The 22,983-nt window shown below is 43.6% G+C and overlaps 1 protein-coding gene across 1 annotated transcript in view; it reads right to left on the minus strand.

Annotated features, from left to right (window-relative positions):
• The window catches only part of EGY1 (Peptidase M50 family protein), a 105,362-nt gene that overhangs the window by 53,086 nt on the left and 29,293 nt on the right, over positions 1–22,983 (minus strand). The window contains exons 2-4 of the mRNA XM_087700433.1: positions 7,623–8,081; positions 7,379–7,519; positions 6,936–7,037 (exon numbers count right to left, since the gene is read on the minus strand). Coding sequence (XP_087556559.1) covers positions 6,936–7,037; positions 7,379–7,519; positions 7,623–8,081 — 702 coding nt within the window. The remainder of the gene's footprint in view (positions 1–6,935; positions 7,038–7,378; positions 7,520–7,622; positions 8,082–22,983) is intronic.

Consider the following 22,983-nt stretch of genomic DNA (forward strand, 5'->3'; position numbering starts at 1 on the left):
CTGTCCTGGCTGTTCCTGCACATTTAGTGGCTCATCATTATGGGCAATGGCTGGCTAATCATTTCCAGCATCATTTTCTGCATTCGCAGGTTCATTTACAGCAGGTATTTGCTGCTGTACAGCGGGCACATTTTGCTGTCCAAAAGGTACTTCTTCCCGGAATACAATCCTACAAACCTCCTCAGTCTTTTCGGGCTGTTTATGCATGCGACCTTCCCGGAAGATAACATCATTGCTGCGCACTGTTTTCCTTTTCACGGGATCCCACAATCTATACCCCATTTCACCCTCGTCACCATATCCTAGGAATATGCATTTACAGGACTTTGGCTCAAGTTTGTTGCGGTCTTCCTTACGAATGTGCACAAAAGCCTCGCAGCCAAACACTCGTAAATGAGCATAAGAAGGTGGCTTGCCCGACCACGCTTCCTGAGGGACTCCCCCCCCCCCCAAAGACCTGTTTGGTGACCGATTGATCAAGTGAACGGCTGTCATAACAGCCTCTACCCAAAAACCATGGGGTAATGCAGCATGAGACAGCATAGTACGGACTTTATCCTGTATAGTCCTGTTCATACGCTCTGCAACTCCATTCTGGGGTGGATTATGAGGGGCAGTGAGCTCCCTTTTTATCCCTTTGCTGTCACAAAATGCCTGAAAGGCCTTGGACACATATTCCCCACCATTGTCAGAGCGAAGACACTTAAGTGTCTTATCAGTCTGATTTTCAACCAATGCCAAGAAGTTTTTAAACTTGTCAAGTACTTCATCCTTGCTACGAATGGGGTAAACCCATACCTTCCGTGTAGCATCATCGACAAAGGTGACAAAGTACTTCTTCCCCCCCAAAGACAATCCTGGCATCTGACATACATCTGAATGTACTAACTCTAGAGGTGAAGATTTCAAAGAAAGAGATTTCTTATGAGATGTCTGCGCATGCTTACCATAGACACAATGATCACAATGCTCAAAATCAGCATAACGGAGACAAGGCAAGTAACCCAAACGAGAAAGAACTTTCATTCCTGTTTGACTCATGTGTCCTAACCGGCCATGCCACAAAGAAACACTTGGCTGCTCGGTTACTGCGACAACATGGTCACGCACACTAGATACATGAAGAGGATACAGAGTATCACTCTTTGAACCCCTGGCAATGACTCTAGATCCTGTACTGATCTTCCATTTTCCATCGCCAAATGTGGTATGATAACCATCATCATCTAGCTACCCAGTACTGATTAAGCTCTTCTTGAGCTCAGGTACATGACGAACATTCTGAAGAGTAAAGACAGAACCATGCTGAAACTGAAGCTGCACACTGCCAATGCCTGCAATATCACATGCTGAGTTGTCCCCGAGATGGACAACACCATGTCGACCGCCTGTATAATCGGAAAACCAATCTCTGTAAGGGGTGACATGAAAGAAGGCACCCGAATCTAAAATCCAGGTATGCATGTCATCAGCCGAATCGGCAACCAATGCATGGGCATCAAAACATGAAGACACGAAGAGTACATCGTTCCCACTGTCACTGTCCTGAGTGACTACATTCACCTCTTCGATCTTGACGCTGCTCTTCTTGGGCTAGCTCTCTTTCTTCTCTTCCTTGCTGTCCTCTGTCTTCTTGCCTTTCCCTTTCTCTTTCTTCCACTTGTAACAGTCACGTTTGAAGTGACCTTTCTTGCCACAGTGGTGGCATTCCACATTCTTGCCGCGAGACATGCTGCGACCCTTGCCATCAGATTTTCCCTTCTGCTGTGATCTGCCCCTGGTATGCAAGGCACTAGACGACTTACTTGATGCATTATTTTGCCTATTCATCTCTTCCATAAGCAAAGAGCTTTCCACGTCAGAATACATAAGCATAGCATTCGAGTTACTCAAGGCACTCCTGAATGTATCCCAACTCTCTGGTAGAGTGCAAAGCAGAAAGGTAGCTTTAAACTCGTCATCAATGACAAACTTCAAAGCAACCAGCTGGCTGAAAATTGAGTTGAATTCACTCAGATGATTTGACATAGCAGTTCCTTCTTTCATCCGCAAATCCATAAGCTTTTTTAGCCAATACACCTTACTAGCTGCACTCTTCTGAGCATACAATTCCTCCAGTCTAGTCCAAATGGCATAGGCAGTGTCCAAACCCTCTATGTTAAACAGCAGAGCATCAGAGACAGATAGCTCAATGGTCGAGCGTGCAAGCTCGTTCAACTCATCCCAGTCATCTTGTTCCACATCTGCGGGCTTTACCCCTTTGGCCTTGATCGGCTTAGCCTGCTTCTTCTGCAACAGGATATTGTAGCATTGCTTTTGCCACACTGCAAAATTATGTGCACCCTCAAGTTTCTTGATGTGCATAAGATGGCTGCTATCGCTGCTGCCAGCCATGATTTTCAGTCCAAAATATGACCACAAATTCAGCAAATGCAGGCCCAAACTGTCAAACAAGTGACCAAGGTACAAACAAGTACCAACCAGCAATAAGTACCAGTTAAAAGCAGAAATTTCAGATCTGCAAATCAATTTTCAGAAGCACCAAATGTTGTGCTACAGCACTCCACAACTGATGAGTGACAGCTGTTCCAAGGACAAATACATCACATTACATGAGAAGTCCCAAATTTTAGCTGCAATTTCTGCTGTACATGCACCCACGGGCATAAAATTTGACCCGCACGGTCAAAAGCCCCAAAGTTTTGTGCTCAAAACATCAACCATACATCTGCACTGTCTCTGACATGCATAGAATAGACCAATTTTGCCAAAATGAAGCAATTTCAGCAAAACCCCCAAATTTTTCAAGTGTCGGGCGTCCAAATTGCATGAAATTAAACCCGCATGTACATAAAATGACCAATTTGCGCACAGATTTTGCTCAAACAGCAAAAGCCCCAAATTGCACGGGTCCAATGTGCATCAATGTCAAGAAATTGGGTCAATTTCAGCCCAATTTTAACATGTACATGAAAAGCCCCAAATTTCGGAGGCAAAATGTCACAAATTCCTGCAATTTCTGAGACAGAATCTCACTGTGTGTCTTGCTCGTGTCAAATCCGGACAAATCCCCAAATTTGTGGCTCAAATCTGCCCAAAACACAGAACTGTGCTTACACGCGCGAACTCCCGTCAGTGGGCAAAGGGGGCAGCTTGCAGTAAACCTTTGAAAATTAAAAAATTTTGCAAGAGAAATTTGACGAAAACTGTCCCGTAACGTGACGACTGCTGCGTTTTGACCTGCCGCCAGCGTTTTGACCTGCCGCCAGCTGCACGTGGCCTGGAAAGTCACGAACTGACCTGGCGTGACCTGCATGACCAGCGCCTGTGCAAAACACGTCACTTCTGACCTGCGCCTGACCTGCACGCTGCCTGGAACTGCACGCCTGACTGCACACTGTCCAAGAACAGTGACGAGCTGACCAGAAAATGACTGACTGACCTGCGCGCAACCTGGGAAATGTCGCCTGGCTGAAAAACGTGACCTGTGGACTGCGAGAAGCACGAACACCTTAACCGAAGCTCTGCACGGACTACGAGAAGCGCGAACACCTTAGCCGAAGCTCTGATACCAGTTTGAAGTGAGTGATGCGCTGCGGAGATGCAATGTCCGGCGATGAAATGTCAGGTAAAGAGCAAAACACGTGAGCAACAGCAGCGAGTGAGAGCGAGAGATGCAAGATGTTCTTGGGTACAATTGGAGTGTGTACCACTTTAGGTTTTTAGATAGATATATATGAAAGTACAAGTGTGCTAAGGGTGCGTTCACACCCGTGCACATATAAAAGGCACAATGGCCCTTTATTCCCAACAGCCCAACCCTCAGCTAAATAGCTGAAAATCAGCTAAACTGGCTGACCTGCCAATCTGAGGCCAAAAATGGCCGACTACATCAGTCCGACTGCAATAAATATAGTCGGCAGCAGCGAAAATGCTGACATGGCAGGCACAATGTCAATATGGCCATCATGGGATAGTCGCACATTGGCAAGGGCTGGAAACTAACTAGCAAACTTGAGAAATGCACAGTGTGAACACATCTAAGCCAATTGAAAAAGAAAATGCATGCTCTAGAATGAACTGCCTCCTTTATCAAAGCACATGACAAACATGTCAAAACTCTTTATATCCCTATTTGACTCAAACTGAGGCTCACAAGCAAGAGATGATAGTGCATGACAAACATAACTACTAATAGTAATTCCATGCAAAGGTATTCAAGTTGTTTATGAATGTAAGCAATAGATGCTTCATTCCATACCTAATAAAAACAAGCAAGCTAATCCCATACTTGCTTAGCTGACTTACATGACCTAATATAAGGAATGACTCCTCTCTTTACCGACAAAGTGTTTGATGCGTGAGCTTGGGCATTGCAACCACCCCAACTAGCATGATCTTGTGTAGGAGGAGCTGAAGTTGAGGATGATGATTCGGCATCATGGGCACTAAATCTCGATGTAGAGCCAAACGTGATGGATCCAAGAGGAGCTAGGGATACATGCCTTTCCTCAGTGTCAAAAACAATATTCCATAGGTGCTTTGCGATGAGGAAATGCCTCATCATATAAGCCCACATAGGATAGATAGTGTCGTGGCCCATTGAGCTTGTCATTTGCCCCAAGCATGCCAAACAAATCATTATTATTGCTGGTCAAGATGACTAGTCAATAAATAATGATGGCAATAGATGAAGCGAGAGAAAATAATAACCCCAGATCATGGGGGTGGCCAGCCAAGAATTCAATAATGTGGTGCTTGCTTAAGATGCCAGGTCCAAAAAGTGGACAAGCCCTTTTTGTAGAACTCCTATATGGATAAGCAACAACAGATACTTGACTTCAATAGCTGAAAATAAGATCCCCAATAGCACCATTTCACTCCAATGTACACTTAATTTAGCTTCAATGGACCCAAAGATGATGTCATCAATGCATGAAATCAATGCAACTGATCAGGAGCAAAAGCCCCAAATTTTTGGGGGATAAGGGTGAGGAATTGTGAGGACAATGTTGGACAAGATAATCTGGGAACAAAGGAAGAGAAATGGGGCAAAATCCCCAACTTTTGGTGTGGGAGGATGTGAAACTTCACCGAAATTGAGACTAAATATGCTGTCCACGTCGCCCCATCTCAAGAGAATCCCCATCAATGAAAGCCCCAAATTTGGATAAGAAATTGAGACCAAAGGGAAAAGACATCAGGAAAACCCCCAAATCCTGGATGAATGCCTGAAAATCTTTGTACCAATGTCGAAGCTGATATGGTGGCAGCAATCACTGAGTCGACAATGATTTGTTTGATCGTGCAGCTCAGATTGCAGGGTGCTAAAGAGCTGCTGGATCTGAGAGTGGCAAGACAGTCAAGTATTCCACAGACAATGATGTGGCTGCAGGTGGTGGCAGGAGCTGCAAGGCAGCGGAACTAAAGCTGTAGCAGGATGGTGCACTTGAAGGCTGGGCAGTGCCACAGGAGCTAAGGGCAGCAGTGATATAAATGGGGACGGCAAGTGGAGCGGAAGAGATGGCAGCCTAGGTGGGGCTACTGAACAAAGGACGGTGCAACAGCAGGTAAGGAAGCTCTTCCAAACTGCAAGGCAGCATTACAGATGGAAGCAACAAACTAGAATCTGAGGCACCTGGATGATTAAGCAGTGGAGCAGCAAGAGAGGTAAGGCTAGAGGAGCAGCACCATGGCTGAAATTTGCTGGTGCAGGAGCTTCAAGAACAGGCACTGGTGATGCTCCTGGTGATGCTGGGTGGTGGTGTTCCTGCTGAATAGGTAGAGCTGCAGAAGCAGTGGGAGGACAGGCTGGGTGGCATCACTTCTGGTAGAGCAGGTGACACTCAATGCTGGCAATGGAGCTTTGCTGGGCAGCGCTGGGGGAGCTGGCAGAGGCCTGCAGGAGAAGCTCAGCTGGTGGGCAGCTGAAATCAGCTGGGAAAGAGCACCAACTCAAGTGGATTGGGGCAGAGAAATACAATGCTGACAGCTGGAGCTTAGGGTACGACCACCAAGAGGAAGGGAGAGCCAACACAGAGGCAATTGCTCAAATGTCAGCCGGCCAACTCTGAAGCTTCAATGGCAATGGCTGCAAGGGCAGAGGCAAGAGAGCAATGGCTACCGTGTAGCCAGCTCGAACACCACTATTAACCCAAGTATGGAGTGATTGTGCAAGAGAAATGAAATGAAATGATTTATTGATGTCTGCAAGAGGCCAAAATGACCTATGAGACCATAAGTTACAACTGCCTGTAAAGTGATACAAGTGTCTGAAGATAAACAATAAATCAAAACAAAATCTAGATTTAAATGCTGATCGCCAAAACACCCCCCCACCCTCAAAAAAAAAAAGATGGTAGTATGAGGATACACATCGTCTCAAAACTTCCCTCATCAGACATTGAAGCATCAGAATACTTGAACACCACAATGATCAATCAAAATACCCAAACTGAATTGAATCAAAGTACAATGATCATAATGATCCACAATGTGCTAGAATGCACAAAGTATCTTAAAATAGAAAACCCTAGGACTAACTGTAGTAAGTGTCCTGAGGCCTAAAAACCGTAGCCCTAGCTATGCCAGGTGTACTAACCATCTTAATTGTTCTTAGTGATAGTTAGTGGGTCTAGGAAGCCCATACCAAGGGACAAATGGAATAAATAGGTAGCTCATGAGATGGCCAACAAAAAAAGGAGAATTTTATTGAGATTTGAGATAGAGCTCTTGACTCATGATAAAATCATTTTGAATCCCAATAAGGTCAAATCATCAGTTCATTCCACGCGAGTTGAACGATCTTGTCTTCCATTCACACAAGTTTACTCCTGACAATACCAGTATGACTATTTCAACTTGCTTATAGACTCGTTACACTGATCATGGATAAAGCAAGAAGCCTGACTTAAGCTAAAGGATCCATAAATTACCTGTGTAATGGCTCCAAAACTGCCTAGTGTTATATTGGGAATCAAGTACGGGATACCCAGCTTAACTTTCCGTTGAGAAGCCGCAAGGAAATGGCCAACTTCCTGAAACAAATTGCAACACACTAAGGCACCAACTTTAATTTATTGGAGCAAGGACTGAGATTGCATATTCTATGAAAACAATCTTAAGTAAAACAGTGATAAATGCTGGTTCGGACATTCAACCCACTTTTATCAATCATGCACATATCACCACCCATGAGCTGTTTTGAGGCATATTAAGCTGCACATGTTTCAAGCACTATCCAGTTGATGAATCAACCCCCCTTCACAACAAACCAAGAACGAATACACACTGTAATTTGTTCATGTTTCTCAACTCTCAGATAGCATCATTCATGCCATTCTTACTGTCAGGACAAAATATTGTACGTAATACTGACATGGAAAAACTGTACTCCAAGAACTCCATAGGCAAGAGGTAATGCAGCCTCTACATATGGAATAAGTGTTGTCAAGTCCGGGGGATCTACAACCTCAGGGTTTGTAAAGTACCGTACAACTTCTGGCGGTAGCTTTGAAAGCTGCAAAATCCAAAAGTTTCCTTAAGAAAACAAAATAAGAATCAGTTAACTGCAAGCACCATAAGGAACTCAACAGAAACTCAGCACACTTAGAAGATGGTACCTGTGATGCAATACCAAGTTCTAGACATGAGCCAGCTGTGATAACGAACAACACGAAAGCAATCACAAACTGCCACAGATCTGTTGGTCTTGGCTCTGAAGCCTCCTTCCGCAGTAATACAAAACTGACACGAGGTCCACCTCGTGGATCTGCATCCTCAGAGTTTGGTTCCTCAACCATGAACAGATTATACTTATTTCCAGTTACTTCTCGCAACTGGCGCTGAAGCTTTGCAAAAACTTGCTCCCTTTTTCCTCTCAAGTTGCCAAGAAAAAGAACTCCCGCATCCAGATCCCCAAAAGGCTCCTGTCCTGTCACCCAGAAAGTAGTGTATCCAAACACTTTTTCTTTCAAAAGCTTTATGTCTGCTGGGTCTACCTTTTCAGGGCCAAGCAGATCCAAAAGCTTGAAAGCATCCAGCTGTACATTAGCAGGTCCTGACTGAGTGCTTCGTTCTGACTGCAAGCAGATAAAAACACATAGGATAATACAAATTTGCATGCTTATCAATTACCACACAAATACTTCTGCTGAGATGATAACTTGAAGATCAGAATTTAGAAGGTTCTACCAGGCAGTTTCACAGCCTCAGTAGCTTCTATATGGAATTTTGAATTGGATAGGATACATTTAAATGTCTCTACAAGTTCAGATAGGAAAGGCATACAAGGGACCTCACATTAAATGCAAAATGACACTGATAACCCTAAATGTATATCTATTCTCCTTTTGTTCCATGAAGGGTCTTGGGTTGAAGAATATTTAGGTGTACAAGCGATCCAGCCAGCAAATAAAGCCATATAGAAAGCCGCGAAAACAGCCCATATCTCACATACAAAGTAGAAAGGAGATGCATGTACTTGTAGATTCTTGGTATGGACAAAGGAAGCCTGTGGAGTGTGCGAGCTGTCACTCTTACCATTGTATTCTTTGATTCTCATACTGGATTCTACCAGCAAATTACATATCCTGGGTCACAGGAACTACAATTGGTGTGCATGCCATTTCTGTGTCAGGCACATTTTAGTTGGCCGACCTATATCTTTGGCCTCTACACATGATGGCCAACTGGTCATTGGTGAATATATTTCTTTTTGCCTATTTATAGGCAGCCTCTCCTCCACTGTCCAATGTACATAATACACGATCATACTCATCCATTCAGCATCCCTACTTCCTAGTAGAGAGAGGGAGACTACAACACTCTGCTGGCTACCCACAGCCCATTCCACTATACACTCTCTTGAGCCTTGGTGTATGGATTCGATTATTTAGTCTATTTTTTCTGAATTCATTGTGTTATTGCTATTATTTTATGTTATTTGTGTTCACAGTAGATCTACCAGCATTATCTCTTTATTTCCATTACTCCACATCTTGACATGGTATCAGAGCCCAAGTCTCTTGGTTCTCATGCTGGTTGCTGTGTTTGACTCCTTTTTCAGGTCTGATCGTGTGTAGGATGCTCCTGGTTTTTGCATTTGCTGCTCTCCTGATCCAGACAGGCGATAGTTTCCTCAACTGGGCAGCAGTTTCAGCATCAGGGCATTAGAGATTTGGTCACCTCCCAAACAAGCACAGGCTTGGGCAGGGCACAGTGGACAGCATCATCTTGTTCAGGAGCAGGTCAGACAGGGCAGAAGGGCTTCTATGCAGTGATTAGGGCAGCCCAGCCATTATGGGCAGGTCGAGTAGGTACCAAATGATCATGGGCAGCAGTCGCAGCAGTTGGGCACGTCAGGCAGGTGCCATGGGGCAGCCTCTGAGCAATCAGCCAGTTCTGCTACAGTTGGCCAGTTTTTGAATAGCCGATCTGCATTATGTCATTATTTCTTTTCTGTTATTTATAGCAGCCTGCACCCCCAGTCATTTTCACTTCATCTTGTGGAGGATGAGAGAGGTCTTCAGCTGTACATACTTCCACAGCCCATTGTACATACTGCCGTCTGTATCCAGAGTTCATTCTTTGCAGTCTTCAATGTCTCTCTCTCTTTTCGTAAAAATCTCTCTCTCTCTCTCTCTCTCTCTCTCTCTCTCTCTCTCTCTCTCTCTCTATGTTCACTCTTTTCTTTCAGTCCAATCATACGCTTCTACATCACCACACTCTCACATGGTATTAGAGCAGTGTATAGGGGCTGATTGATCATGGGCATACCTGAAGAGGAGATGTCAGCACAACAAGAAGGCTGTATTTTCAGCATTCAAGTGTGAGCGGGAGGGCTGCACATCAACACAAGGTTGGAGTGAGCAGATACGTGTGGAAAAGGAGATTAATTTGTTGTTTTTGTGCAGGAATAGTTGTCAACGCAGGAGAAAGTCTGAAAACAAGGTACAACCTGTCGCAAGAATTGCTCCTAAATAATGAAGAGCCCTCAACAACAACAGCCAAGTCGGTGAAGATAACCCTAGTACCAAGACTCATAAGGCCATGAAGTGAGAATACAAAAGCCCAAGTCCAAAACATATAGGACTTCTAAAATGAAGCACAATGGACAATCAAGCAATAGCGGCATGGTGCCAACACCACAAGTAGGCACCAATGAAATGTCACTAACATTGACCGTACCTCAAAAATGAACAAAGATCCTGGAGCATATCCCCTCGAGGAGTCATATGACTTGAAGGCTGAAGCACTACTGTCCATGAGCCAAGGCCTCTCACAAGACGATAGCTGAAGAAGGCGCCTCCATCTCATGGATGTGAAGGAACATTGAGTCATAAGTAATAGCACCTGTAGACTAGAAGTAAAGGGAGGCTCCAATGATGTAGCCCCTTCCTTTGCTCTCGAATGAAGATGAAGATATTTGTTTCAGCACAAAAACACAAGGTCAATAGCTATAGATGATGGTGCCCAACTGATGCAAATGTGGACAATAGCTCCTCTTCATGGACTCCAGCTCCCACCAAGACATGATACCATGTGAGAGTGCACAATAGAAAGCAAAGCAAACACTGAGCAAATAGAGGAGACTACTGAAACATGAGTGAGAGAAGGAACAAATTGACAAGAAGACTGATTGATACAAGGCTGCAATGGTCAGCCTGAACACACAGCATTGAGCATCAATGTGGGTGCCAAACAGAAGCATTTCTACAAGAGAAGATTGAGGAGGGTTGGTTGAATGATGAGTCATGACTCAGTGAACAGAATGAAGAGGACATGCTACCTATAAATAGACACCTAAGGCCACAACTAATAAACAAGGTCCAAAATGTAAATGCCCAAGTTAGTGTGCCCAATTGAGCAAAATGGTCATTGTACCAAAAATGAAATGCACTGGTACCACCTCCAATGAAAGTATCTGAAACTAGCCTCCGTCCTCCAAGAGGGTGGTAATTGTTGAGCTAAACTAAGCATTACATATTGAATTAACCTCTTAAACAATCCCAAACATGCTTAATTAATGAAAACCCTAAAATGGTGCACCGTTCAAGAGAGTTTAAAACGGTGCATGGTTTGAGGTCTTGAAACTTTCTATAAATAGGTAGGCTGCCCTCCATTTAGGCCAATCTCGTGTTTATAGGTTTTAGGCCTTCTAGCTTTGTTGTCCACACCTTGTTCGTGGAGGACATCTTATCTGAGGCTACCCGACCTTGTCTACATCCATCCGAGGTCTGTTTCTAGCCTTCATCATGCAGTCAACACCAATGACAGCTATAGTCCAGCCCCACCTGTTGCTGCTGTCCATCTATCTACTATCACCAACTGCCACATGGCACTCCACTGATGCGTTTGCACCTGCTGGCTGCCGCCCTACCCTAGACGACTACAAGAAGTCTCTGTTTGCTACTGCAGGCTGCCATGTCATCACCCTGATGTGCATTTACAGTGCAAGCTATTGTGCAAACTACCATGTGATCAGTTGAATCTGCATTTGCTGTTTTTCTATCTTCTCTCTGCATATGACCTGATCCAACACATCATCTGCTGCATTTGCTATTGTCCAACATCTTGGAGGCTGCCTTGCTACATTTTGGCAATCGTCAGGAGTATGACACTCTCCAACTCATTATCTTTGCTTCGCTCCTCACGACACAAGAGTTCGGGGTACAATTTTCATTCCATGCACAGTTTGTTTACTGCATGAGCATTGTATATTCAATATTCAATATTCAATCATTCATTCAGATTTCCACAGTGTTCATTGTCTCTAAGTTACCCTAACCCTAACCCTAACTGTGTTTTGTGAAAGGTGAGAAGGATCGAAGCTTGCTTGGCAGAGCTATGGCAAGAGAGCAAAAGCAAGAAAAAGAGAGAGACCAAATGGGAACTCCAATAGTCACAATGTGTGACCGAGCCTTCATTTATTCAAGCTGTCACTGAAAGAATAAAGAATAAAGTGACGGTGATGGATGCCTGCCACCTGAAGTGTGCAATGGTAAGTATTGTCAGTGTAGTAATACACAGGTGGCTAGGCGGTGGCGCCTTTACCCCCAACAACCAACAACCTCCCACTTAAAGGCGAATTTGCCCCAGTGAAAAGTGAAAAGTGAAAAAGAAAAAGAAAAGACAGTACAATGTACACATATACAACAGGATGAGGAAAAACGTAATCTCATCCAACGCCCATCAATCTCCTGAGGAAGGCAAAGCACTCAATAGTGAGGCTTTTCATGAGCAGATCTGCAGGATTTTTGTCAGTGGAGATCTTGACAAGGTCTACAGACCTGTCCTCCACGACCCCACGTATAAAGTGATACCTCACCTCAATGTGTTTCGTCTTCGCATGGAAGACAGGATTCTTGGCTAGCTGAATGGCACTCATAGAATCCGAATGCAGCGTAGGTATAGTATCAATCCCAAGGTCATGAACCAAATAGCCCAACCATATGGCCTCCTTGCAAGCCTCACTGGCTACAACATACTCCATCTCAATGGTAGAGAGAGTTGTACACTTCTCAACCCTGGACATCCAAGAGTCAGCACCTCCAAAATAGGTGAATATATAACCAAAAGTGGACTTCCTACTATCTGCATGTCCTGCATAATCGAAGTCTAGGTACCCCATGACTCCAGTATCCTGGTTGCCATAGCAAATACACATATTTGTTGTGCCCTTCAGGTATCTTATGATACCCTTCACGGCATCCCAATGCTTCTTGCCAAGTGTAGCCATATAGCGTGCCACAACACCAAATGCAAAGGTAATATCTGGACGAGTAGCTATCATGGCATATATTAAACTGCCCACGGCTGATGCATGAGAGATCTTGGCCATCTCAACCCTCTACTCATCTGTCTGCAGACCATCGACCTGTGAGACCTTCACATAAGAAGGTAATGGACAGCCAATAGACTTCACGTCCTGTATGCGGAAACGCTCAAGGACTTTATGAATGTACTCCCTCTAGAAGAGGTAGAGTAGTCCCTGATGCCTATCGCGCTTAATGCCCATACCAAGAATATGGGAGGCATGTCCCAAATCCTTCATCTCAAAGCTCTTCTTCAGCCGAGATTTAAGAGCATCCAGCTCATCATGAGCTTTCCCTGCTATCAGCATATCATCCACATAAAGTACCAAAATAAGCAATGAGCCATCATGGACCTTCTTCGTGTAAAGACATGGATCCATAGTACTCCTGCTGTAGCCCTGTGACTACATAAAGGCATCAAACTTATGATACCACTCCCTAGGTGCTTGCTTTAAGAAATAAAAACTTTTCTTCAACTTGCACACTAGGTGCTCCCTACCAGGTTCTGCAAAACCCTTAGGCTGCTCCATGTAAATCTCATTATGTAAATCTCCATGCAAGAATACAGTCGTGACATCCATCTAATACATGTCCAAGTCAAGCTGCACGACTAAGGCCAAAACCAAGCGTAGAATGGTCATCTTGACCACATGAGAAAAGACTTCATCAAAGTCAACTCCATGTTCCTATTTTAAACCCTTAGCAACAAGTCTTGCCTTATAAGCTGGCTTGGCGTGTCCAAGGGTACTTTTCAGCTTGTACACCCATTTGTGGTAGCAGAGTCTTCTTGCTAGCAGGCAAGGAAACCAAATCCCAAGTCATATTCTTATACAAGGAGTCTATCTCAGACTGCATAGCCCTCTCCCAGGAGTGACTGTCACCCCTACACATAGCCTTATTATAGGTGAGAGGCTCTCCTGCATCGGTAACCAAGATATAATGCATCAAGGGCTCAAATCTATTAGGTGGACATCTATCTCTAGTAGACCGTCTCATAGCATGCTCTGTTGTTTGTCCAACACCCTGGCCATGTGTACCAATTGTTGATGCAGGTTGACCATCTGGCTATGCAGACTGTACTGGAGCACGTGGCTCCTCTTGGAATATAACCCTGCATATCTCTACCACCTTCTTAGATTGCCTAGGCATGTTGTCTTCATGCAAGACTACATCATGGCTGCGGATGACTTTCCGCACCTACGGATCCCAGAGGCGGTAACCCATCTCAACTGCATCTCCATAGCCAAGGAAAATGTAATTGACACTCTTAGGATCCAGCTTACTACGCTTGTCCTTGGGCGCATGGCAATATGCCTCACATCCAAAGACACGTAGATGTGCATAAGACAGAGGTTTCCCAGTCCATACCTCCTCTGCAACCTAGAATCCAAACCATTGGAAGGTGATCTATTTATCATATGCACAACTGTACTGACTACCTCAACCCAAAAGCTCTATGGTAGGCTTGTATAGCTAAGCATACTGCGTACACGCTCCTGGATGGTTCTATTTATCCGCTCAACCAAACCATTCTGAGGTAGGGTATAGGGAGCGGTCAACTGATGCTTAATACCCCTTTCGTCACATAGCTGCTCAAAGGCATGTGACACATATTCTCCCCCATTGTCAGTTCTAAGGCATTTCAGCCTATGCCCAATCTGGTTTTCAACCAATATAAGCCATCTCTGAAACACAACCAAGACATCTGACTTAAGCTTAATAGGATAAGCCCAAACTTTACGTGAAAAATCGTTCAATAAACGTCACAAAATACTTAGCACCACCCATAGACTGACAAGGCATGGACCCATAAACATCCGAATGTACCAATGCCAAGGGCTCACCTATGCATGTCCTACCAGACTTCTTATGCATATTCCTAGTCTGTCTGCCATAAAGACAATGCTCACATGAATCAAAACATGCATAGTCAAGGGGCGGTAAGTACTGCAAACCAAAAAGCATTTTTATTCCCTTCAAAGACATATGGCCCAAACGGACATGCCAAAGAGATACATGTGGGATGGAACCCACTGACAAAACATGGTCAATAGAGGACCCATCAACTACAAGAGGATAGAGACTCCCAACCTTGGCACCTCTAGCAAGCACGAGTCTACCACGGATGATCTTCCAAGCAAAATCCCCAAAAGAGACATGAAACCCAGCATCATCAAGTTGCCCTGCATACAGAAGACTGCGTGTAAGCGCAGGTACATGACATACATCCTGTAACAGAAAAGTACTGCCAATAGAGAACTGCAGCTATACATCCCTAATGCCAACAATAGCAAGTGACCTGTCATCACCCAAGCGAACTGAACCAGAGACAATGAGGTAGAAATGGAACCACTCACGGCATAGTATAACATGAAATAAAGCACCAAAATCCAAAAGCCAGCACTACGCATACATAGAGTAAACCTCGATCAACAATGTAGCATCACAGGAACTAGCTGCTAGTATGTACTTCCCATCGGAGTCATCAGTCTGCATGACATTTTTTCACAAGCATAATGCTCTGATCAAAGAACTTTTCCTGTACTTTATCTTTCCCCTTCTCTTAGTGCTTCTCATTACGCAACTCATGACATTGTGGACATATATGACCCTTCTTGCCACAATAATGACATGTCACATTAGCATTTCTCCCACGAGACTTGCTGCGTGACTTACCACACAACTTAGACCTAGACTTCTGCCAGTCTCTGCCACGTCCATACCCACGGTCATTCTTTCCAGTACCATCTCTGCCTCTAGCAGTCAAAGCATGCGACACACGAGAGGCATCCAAGTTCTTACGGTTAATCTCTTCCTGTAGAAAAGCACTCTCTACATCAGGCAAGTTCAAAATAGTAGCAGGAGTACATAAGGCAGTGCGGAATACATCTCATGACTCACTCGGAGTCCTAAGCAAAAACAATGAAGTAACCTCATCATTGAAGGTAATGCCCTACGAAGTCAAATTCTTGATAATAGCATGAAACTGGCTCAAATGAGCAGACATTGTCATATTCTCCTTCATGCGCCAAGTCCATAAGTTGCTTCAGCCAATACATCTGACTTGCTGGACTTTTCTTGTCATAGAGGTTATTGATCTTATCCCAAAGCTGTCAAGCACTCTGTGCTTCCTCAACCACATTGTAATGCACCAGACGAGATAAGGGTGGACTTGCATAACTCATCAAGCTCCATCCATTCGTCATCAATCATAGTTTCAGGCTCCTCTCCATGCAACCTTAGTGGTTTTATCTGCAATTTTTGCACAAATACCTATCAAACTTGGCTCTTCCAATAAGCATAATTTATACCATCAAGTTTAGTGATATTGAAGATAGCACTGTCAGTGGAAAAAGATGCTATACTGCAGTCCAAAATGGTGCAGACAGTTTAAAAACTGCTTGCTGTTTTCTGTTGTAAACAGCCAAAATACCACCAAAACCAAGGCAAAATGACCACGAACTGATAGCTAATGATGCTGCCCACCAAGTACCATCAAGAGTACATAAAATCAGGATGATTTAGCATGAAAATTCCACGTCAGTCCATACATAACTGCTTGCTGTAATAAATTACAGCCAGATACAATGAGAGCAAACTGTAGGCAAAATGAATGCACCAAGTCAACCACTGACTGTCAAAGCATAACCAGTATCAAGCGGGCATAAATCAACATGTGACAATCATACGGACATCGAGCAAACACCCAAATATGTCAAACGAATCCATCAGTAAGCCGACACACCCCTTGTGTAATAGGGCAAAGTATACACAACACTGGCAAGACCTAACACAAATAGGTGTATGCTCAGGGAGTGCAAAGCCCAAATCAACCCAAGTATATCTATGAGGACCACGGCATATCAACCATGCAACATCCAAGTAAAGATCCCAATCTCAAGTATCCGAATGCTTAAGTAGCATAAACCGCCTCTGCTCAATGTCTGTCAAGCATCCAAAGACGCTCCCACTAGTAAAAAGCCGTATCAAGTATCAATAAGACATCATGAGCATAAAGGTCATGTAGCATCCGTACATACCATCCATAGACATCAAGTACATCCAAACTGTAACTCTGGCAAGCCAAGAAATAGCCAAAGTAAGCTTCGAGCAATCAAATGTCAAGCCAAAGCAAGGCTCCAGAAGCATCCGACTCCAAACAATGTAACTAGCATGTATAAGTGGCATAAGCCAAGCATGTCAAGACCGGGCAGACATAAGTACATGCCATAAGCACATCAAAGATGGAGATTCAAATGCTATGTGAAGCGAGCTTAAGCTCAACCAATGATCCAAGAGCAAATCAAGCTCAAAGTCGATCCCCGAAGATCAATACATCAAAGTACATCTCCAAAGCATGTCCCGATCCCAAGAGGCATAGGCAAACATGAAGTAATAGGCTTCAGCCCATTGTTGTACAGCAGTGATTTACTGTTCAAAACTGAGATTTTTCAGCCCAAAAATCAGTCCAAGATCATACCAATACATATGTCTTGCATCCCCCAACAATCAGCCATCAATAGGCATCAAACCGCTTAACTACGAAGCTTCAAACAACCATAGGCATCAACTACTAGTGTAGCATTGACATTTAATGTCTATAAGCTGTTGTAAACTGGTTCAAAACAGTGCTACAGGACCTCAGATCAGTGTTCAAGACTCGAGAGGCTTCAAAACACGTCAAGCATCATTGCCAAGGGGTGCCACACTAAGTAGAGGTATGCCATGGTCATTAGCAAGTAGAAGAGGAGTTGTCCAGGGGCTGCAGGAAACAGGCGCAAATTCACGCTGATTTGTTGATAGCTTCTATTGCTCCTGCTGAGGCTATACCAGGTGGAAGAGGGCTCAACCTTGAGCCAATGAAGGCCTAGTTCAAGCCCAAAGTAGCCTACAAAGGCTTCAGGCACGATATGGTGGGAACAAGCTCCAATGGTAGGAGTTGTGGCTGCCCTCTGATCTTGCAAACCCTGTTGTACCTATCAATAGCAATGAAACCCTAAAGCAAGTGAATGAATACCTTTGTTGGAATGCCTTGAGGATGCCGAAGGGGGCTGGGAAGGTGCTCGGGAAGCCAGGGAGTGGCAGGAGCTTGAGAGAGTCGGCTATGGCTACCGGGAAAGAAACCCAATGAGTGTAGGGATTCAATAGGAAGCTGAAGGAGTCACGAACCAAGTCGGAATGCTCGAGCAACCATGCTCTGATACCAGTTGAAAGATGAGAAGGATCGAAGCTTGCTTGGAAGAGCTATGGCGGGAGAGCAAGAGCAAGAAAGAGAGAGTGAGACCAAATGAAAACTCCAACAGTTACAATGTGTGACCGGACCTTCCTTTATTCAAACTGTCACTGAAAGAATAAAGAATAAAGTGACGGCGACGGGCGCCAGCCACCTGCAGTGTGTAGTGGCGGATACTATCAGTGTAGTAATACACCGGTGGCTAGGCGGAGTCACCCGTGTATGCTTTGTCATATGCTTTCATTTATGTTTCCACGTTAGGGTATTTCATCACAATAATAACCTATTTAATCAATAACTTTAGCAAGCAATTAAAGCATATAAATTGAAATGCACATTTTACCACCTAATCTTGAACAATGGATAGCTTGTTGGCCCCAAAACTAGCACCCCTCTTGGCATTTCTTTATTTTTTATTGCAAATGGATGGAGTATACTGAGATCAACCAATTAATGAGCAAGGTCAAATGGATAATTAATTAATTTTCAAGAATCTAATTCTGAAGATTACTTTATTAATTGTGCAAATTGCTTTTGGAAGGCTATCAGTTAGCAAACTTGCTCATGAAAACTAGGGGAAGCTCTGTAGGGGCTGGGAGATGCTGTGTTCAGCCATTCTGACGCTACTTGAGGAGGAGAGAAACTGTCCAAGCTGTTGCCAGGGCTGTAGATAGCCCCAGGCGGGCCCAAGAATGCAAATCACAACATCCACAGGTCCTTGAGCAGCAAGGGACCAGCTTAGAGGCTGAAAACTGCAGATGCCAACATTCCAAGGGTTCTGAGCAGCACACTACTGCTGTTTTGGGCAGAAATCGGAACTTTCTCTCACCTCAACCATTTCTCACCTTTCCCTATATTCCCTCAGCAGTTCTCAACATAATCTCTCCTCTGATGAAGAGCGGCTGTGGAAATTATTGGTGAAACCCTAACATACAGCAGCAATCAGGGTTTCTCATCCACCTCGGGATCCATGCCAAATAATTGAAGACCCACAATTCAGAGTAGCAGCTGTCAATTGGGAATCTACAGCTAACCTGAAGGGTTAGCCCGTTCCCATTTGATTTTGGCCGCCTACAAGAGCCCAAGGATCAATCTGTGCTAAACCTTCAGTCAAATCAAGAGGCAAATTGATTGTTGTTGTTGCCCATAATTTATGGCAGCCCTTTGTGATGAACATCAAAGGAAATCAGTCCAAATCTCAATGTACTTCATCCTAGAGAAATACAAGTTAAAGAGGTACCACAAAGGGCACCAATTATTGGAGACAATTGGGTGTCAACTATGCAAGATTAATCGAAAAAGTATGTAATTTCAGATTTGTGAATTTATTGCTTGCTGGTAAATTATGTTGAATCAAGTCTATCACCACCCTACCCAAGAAGGAAGGCTGATTTCAGAGTGTGAGTAGGTGGTGGTGGTGATGGTGGTGGCGGGGCATCCAAGCCTCATCCAATATGCAAATGTGGTGGACCCTAAGTGCACTTTCCAGAACATTGCCCAAGTCAAGCAAACTCAAATCCTAGAGTCAATTTGCCTTTCACATTCATGATGATATGTTTGACACAGAATAGTCCTTGCTCCTAGTTTGATCTCGCATGAGGAGACACTTTGGAAGTCTAGCTGAAGGCGGGGAATCCATTATCATGCTGTGCTTTCCGAATGGCTGGTTCATGACAAGCATCAAGACTCAACTACTGCTACTCTTTGTGGTCATGGATTGGTGCAATCGACATGGACACCAGTATCTTTCCAAGGCACCTTTGTGGTGGCTTGATCACCCACTCCTTGGGTATCCATGGTCCTATCTTACATATCCTAAGTAACAAGACCTACAGTCAATGTGCATTTGAATTCTACAATAGGCACATTTTAGCTGGCCAACCTTTATTTTTGGCCTCTATAAATGTTGGCCAGCTAGTCATTATTGATGTACTTCTTTTTACCTATCTATGGCCAATCTCTCCACTATTCAGTTTACACAATAATATTCATCCATTCAGCATGCCTACTACTAAGCTAAAGATATATTAGCTTCTATAAAACAGCCCCAAAACATGATAAATTAATGAATTAAATATTTTTATTAAAAAGAAATGCATTCCTAGAGTGTTTGTGTCCCGTAAGGACAAACCCTACTAGGAGGACCCAAACTTTATATAAATAGGTATGTTGACCTCCATCCCAATCTTGCTTTTGCAGCTTGCAAGTGCTAGAGCTTTGCTGTCCACACCGCATTAGTGGAGGATATCTCAGCCGAAGCTTTCCATCATTGCTATCTACCATTAGGCGCCTACTGCCTAGCCTTCTACTACTAGTTTCGATTGTTACTAGTTACAATCTATTGTCTAGCAGCTCCAAAGGCTGGATTTACTGTTGCACTTCACCCAAAAACTTGTGTTTTGCCCTCTACTACTGTCATCTACAGTTGTCAACCTCTCCTACTACATTTTGATCATCCAGCACCCACCCCACCTTATTCCCATCTGCTGGAGCTGCATTTTGCTGTCTAGTGACATCGCCAACTGCCATGTCATCATCCTACTGCTGCATTTGTAGTTTCTGCTAAACCGCTTGACACTTCACACAGCTACATTTGCTGCTGCCAAACACATCCGGAGGCTGCCTACTACATTTCAAGATCCATCAAAGTATGACACACACTCCAGCAGCTAGTATGACACACTCCAGCAGCTAGCTCATTATATGACACACACTCCAGCAGCCAGCTCATTATCTCCACCCCCATACTTGAGACATGGGAATTGGAGGTTCAGTATTCATCACTGCATAGTGTGTTTGTTGCATTGAGCACTGTATCATATTCAGCCGCAAGGTTCCGACACGGCTAAGGATCCTTCTACTACATTGGAGACAAACGTCATTATCCTATCACAAATGAGGAGCTGCAACTGATCATGGCTCACAAAGCCAAGAAGAGTGAAGAGCTACAAAGAATGGCCTTTCGACAAAAGCTACTCGAAGAAGGTATTCTTGATTCTTTCTCATTAGATGTTGTGCATAAATCTAATGATGTTGCAAGGCCATTCAGACCTCCATCAAATATGGACCCCCCTCTTGGAGAAAGAGATCCAAAGTATGTCCCTTACTTTCAAACTATCCCTACTACTCTAGTGCAAGGTACACAAGTTTCTACTATTGCTTCTTCTTCTTCTCTGTAACTTCACCACCTTTGCAGCACTATAGTAAAGATCAAGATGAAACTAGAGTGCCGTATGTTGATCATGGAAAAAATCCCATTGAAGGTCCATTTTTCTATGTTAATACACGAAGGGGTGATTATAAGAAAAAGATTGGTAACTCTTCTTCATTCTTTCCTTCTTTGAATTTTGCTTCTCAAAGTCAAAATGTTTCATCTTCATTGCATTTTGCATCTCATCGTCACTTGCAAATTTCAATGACTCGTTTGCTAGAAAGTAAGGAGCAAACACATAGTCTTTGCCACACCTCCACGTGTGAACAAAATCAACACGGTTACTACAATCGTCTGTTCAAAACGATAAGGTTTTCTTTTTTAACCTTTAGTATTAAGGTTAAAACATCTCTCTCCTAAATAATGCCCTTTTGCACTTGCTTCCCAATTAATCATTTTTTGCATCAAAGCCGTTCACATTGCAAGTCTCAAATCTACATTCACACTAGACTATTTGAAACTAGATATTTCTGAGCTAAGTTTCTACCATTTCTTCCCTAAACTAGTTAACCTACAAGCCAAAAGCCAAAAGTCCAACACAAAAATAATCCATGTAATGTATCATCAATTCACGTACATCAAAAAATGTTTATTATACCAAGGAAATGTATCCTCATACATTCATTTCAATTTCCATCTTTAAATCAAAATCAATTTAAATGCATCTTCACCACAATTTCAAAACCCACCCATTTCTTCGCTACATCATTTTTACCATTCATTGTTCCACATCAAGCATCACCTGTCATTGCATACACCATACCAAGGGTTTCTTCAAACATAGACAAAACCTTTAGGACCTCTCCACCTTCAGTTCCAAGGGTGCTCATGCATCTTTGGGAGAGGCTCAACCTCCCTATGTCAGATGTGGTGCAGCAATGGAAGTGTAAACATAAGCTGTAATAAACTGTTGAAACACAAGACAAAAGAGAAAGGGAAAGAAAGAACACAATACAGATGAGAACTCAGATGTATGCTCGGGAAATGGAATCCATATACCAAGACATGAGACAGTACAGAAGTAATGTGAGTCATCGGCTGTGGAGGCACTAGCACCTGCTCCTTCTCTAAGAAACTATCAAGTGATGAATGAAATAAGTGGAGGAGGGAGCCAGACAATATATAGGACAAATAAATGCCCAAAATATGATTGGTCGGCCAGCATTAAAGGCCGACTGGCTGCAAATAATGCCTAAACCATAATAAACAATGGCAAATAAAATGCCTAAAATGTCTCTGTGCCCAGCCTATTGTACCACAAGTACAAACTCAACCATGATTTATCCTTGTGTGCGAACACACATTATTGTGTGTAAAAGTGGGTGTTTAGGTGTGAACACCTTTTACACCACTTAGCATTAAATAAGGGTCAAAGGTGTCAGTGGATGCCTTAGCCTATATATTTAAGCCCTATCACTTGTACTATCATCTCACATATCTCATCTATCCATTTTTCAGTTTGTGTTTACTCTCTCTCTCTCTTTTTTTTCGTAAAACTCTCTCTCTCTCTCTCTCTCTCTCTCTCTCTCTCTCTCTCTCTCTCCATGGAGTTCCATCCACCATAGCTTGCTGGTCACACACAAGAGCTCCATACCCAACAGTAGTATCAGAGCAGTCCATCTGATCTGTCCCAGTGGAGCAGCATCCTGTGTGCACAGCCCACGACCCACTGTTCATAATAAAGGAACAGCAGCAGTAGAAGGAGGTGCTGATCTGTTTGTTGT

Source organism: Lygodium microphyllum, chromosome 19 (assembly GCF_053477565.2).
Source record: "Lygodium microphyllum isolate KBCC chromosome 19, Lygodium_microphyllum_v1.1.10, whole genome shotgun sequence".
Classification (NCBI taxonomy): domain Eukaryota; kingdom Viridiplantae; phylum Streptophyta; class Polypodiopsida; order Schizaeales; family Lygodiaceae; genus Lygodium; species Lygodium microphyllum.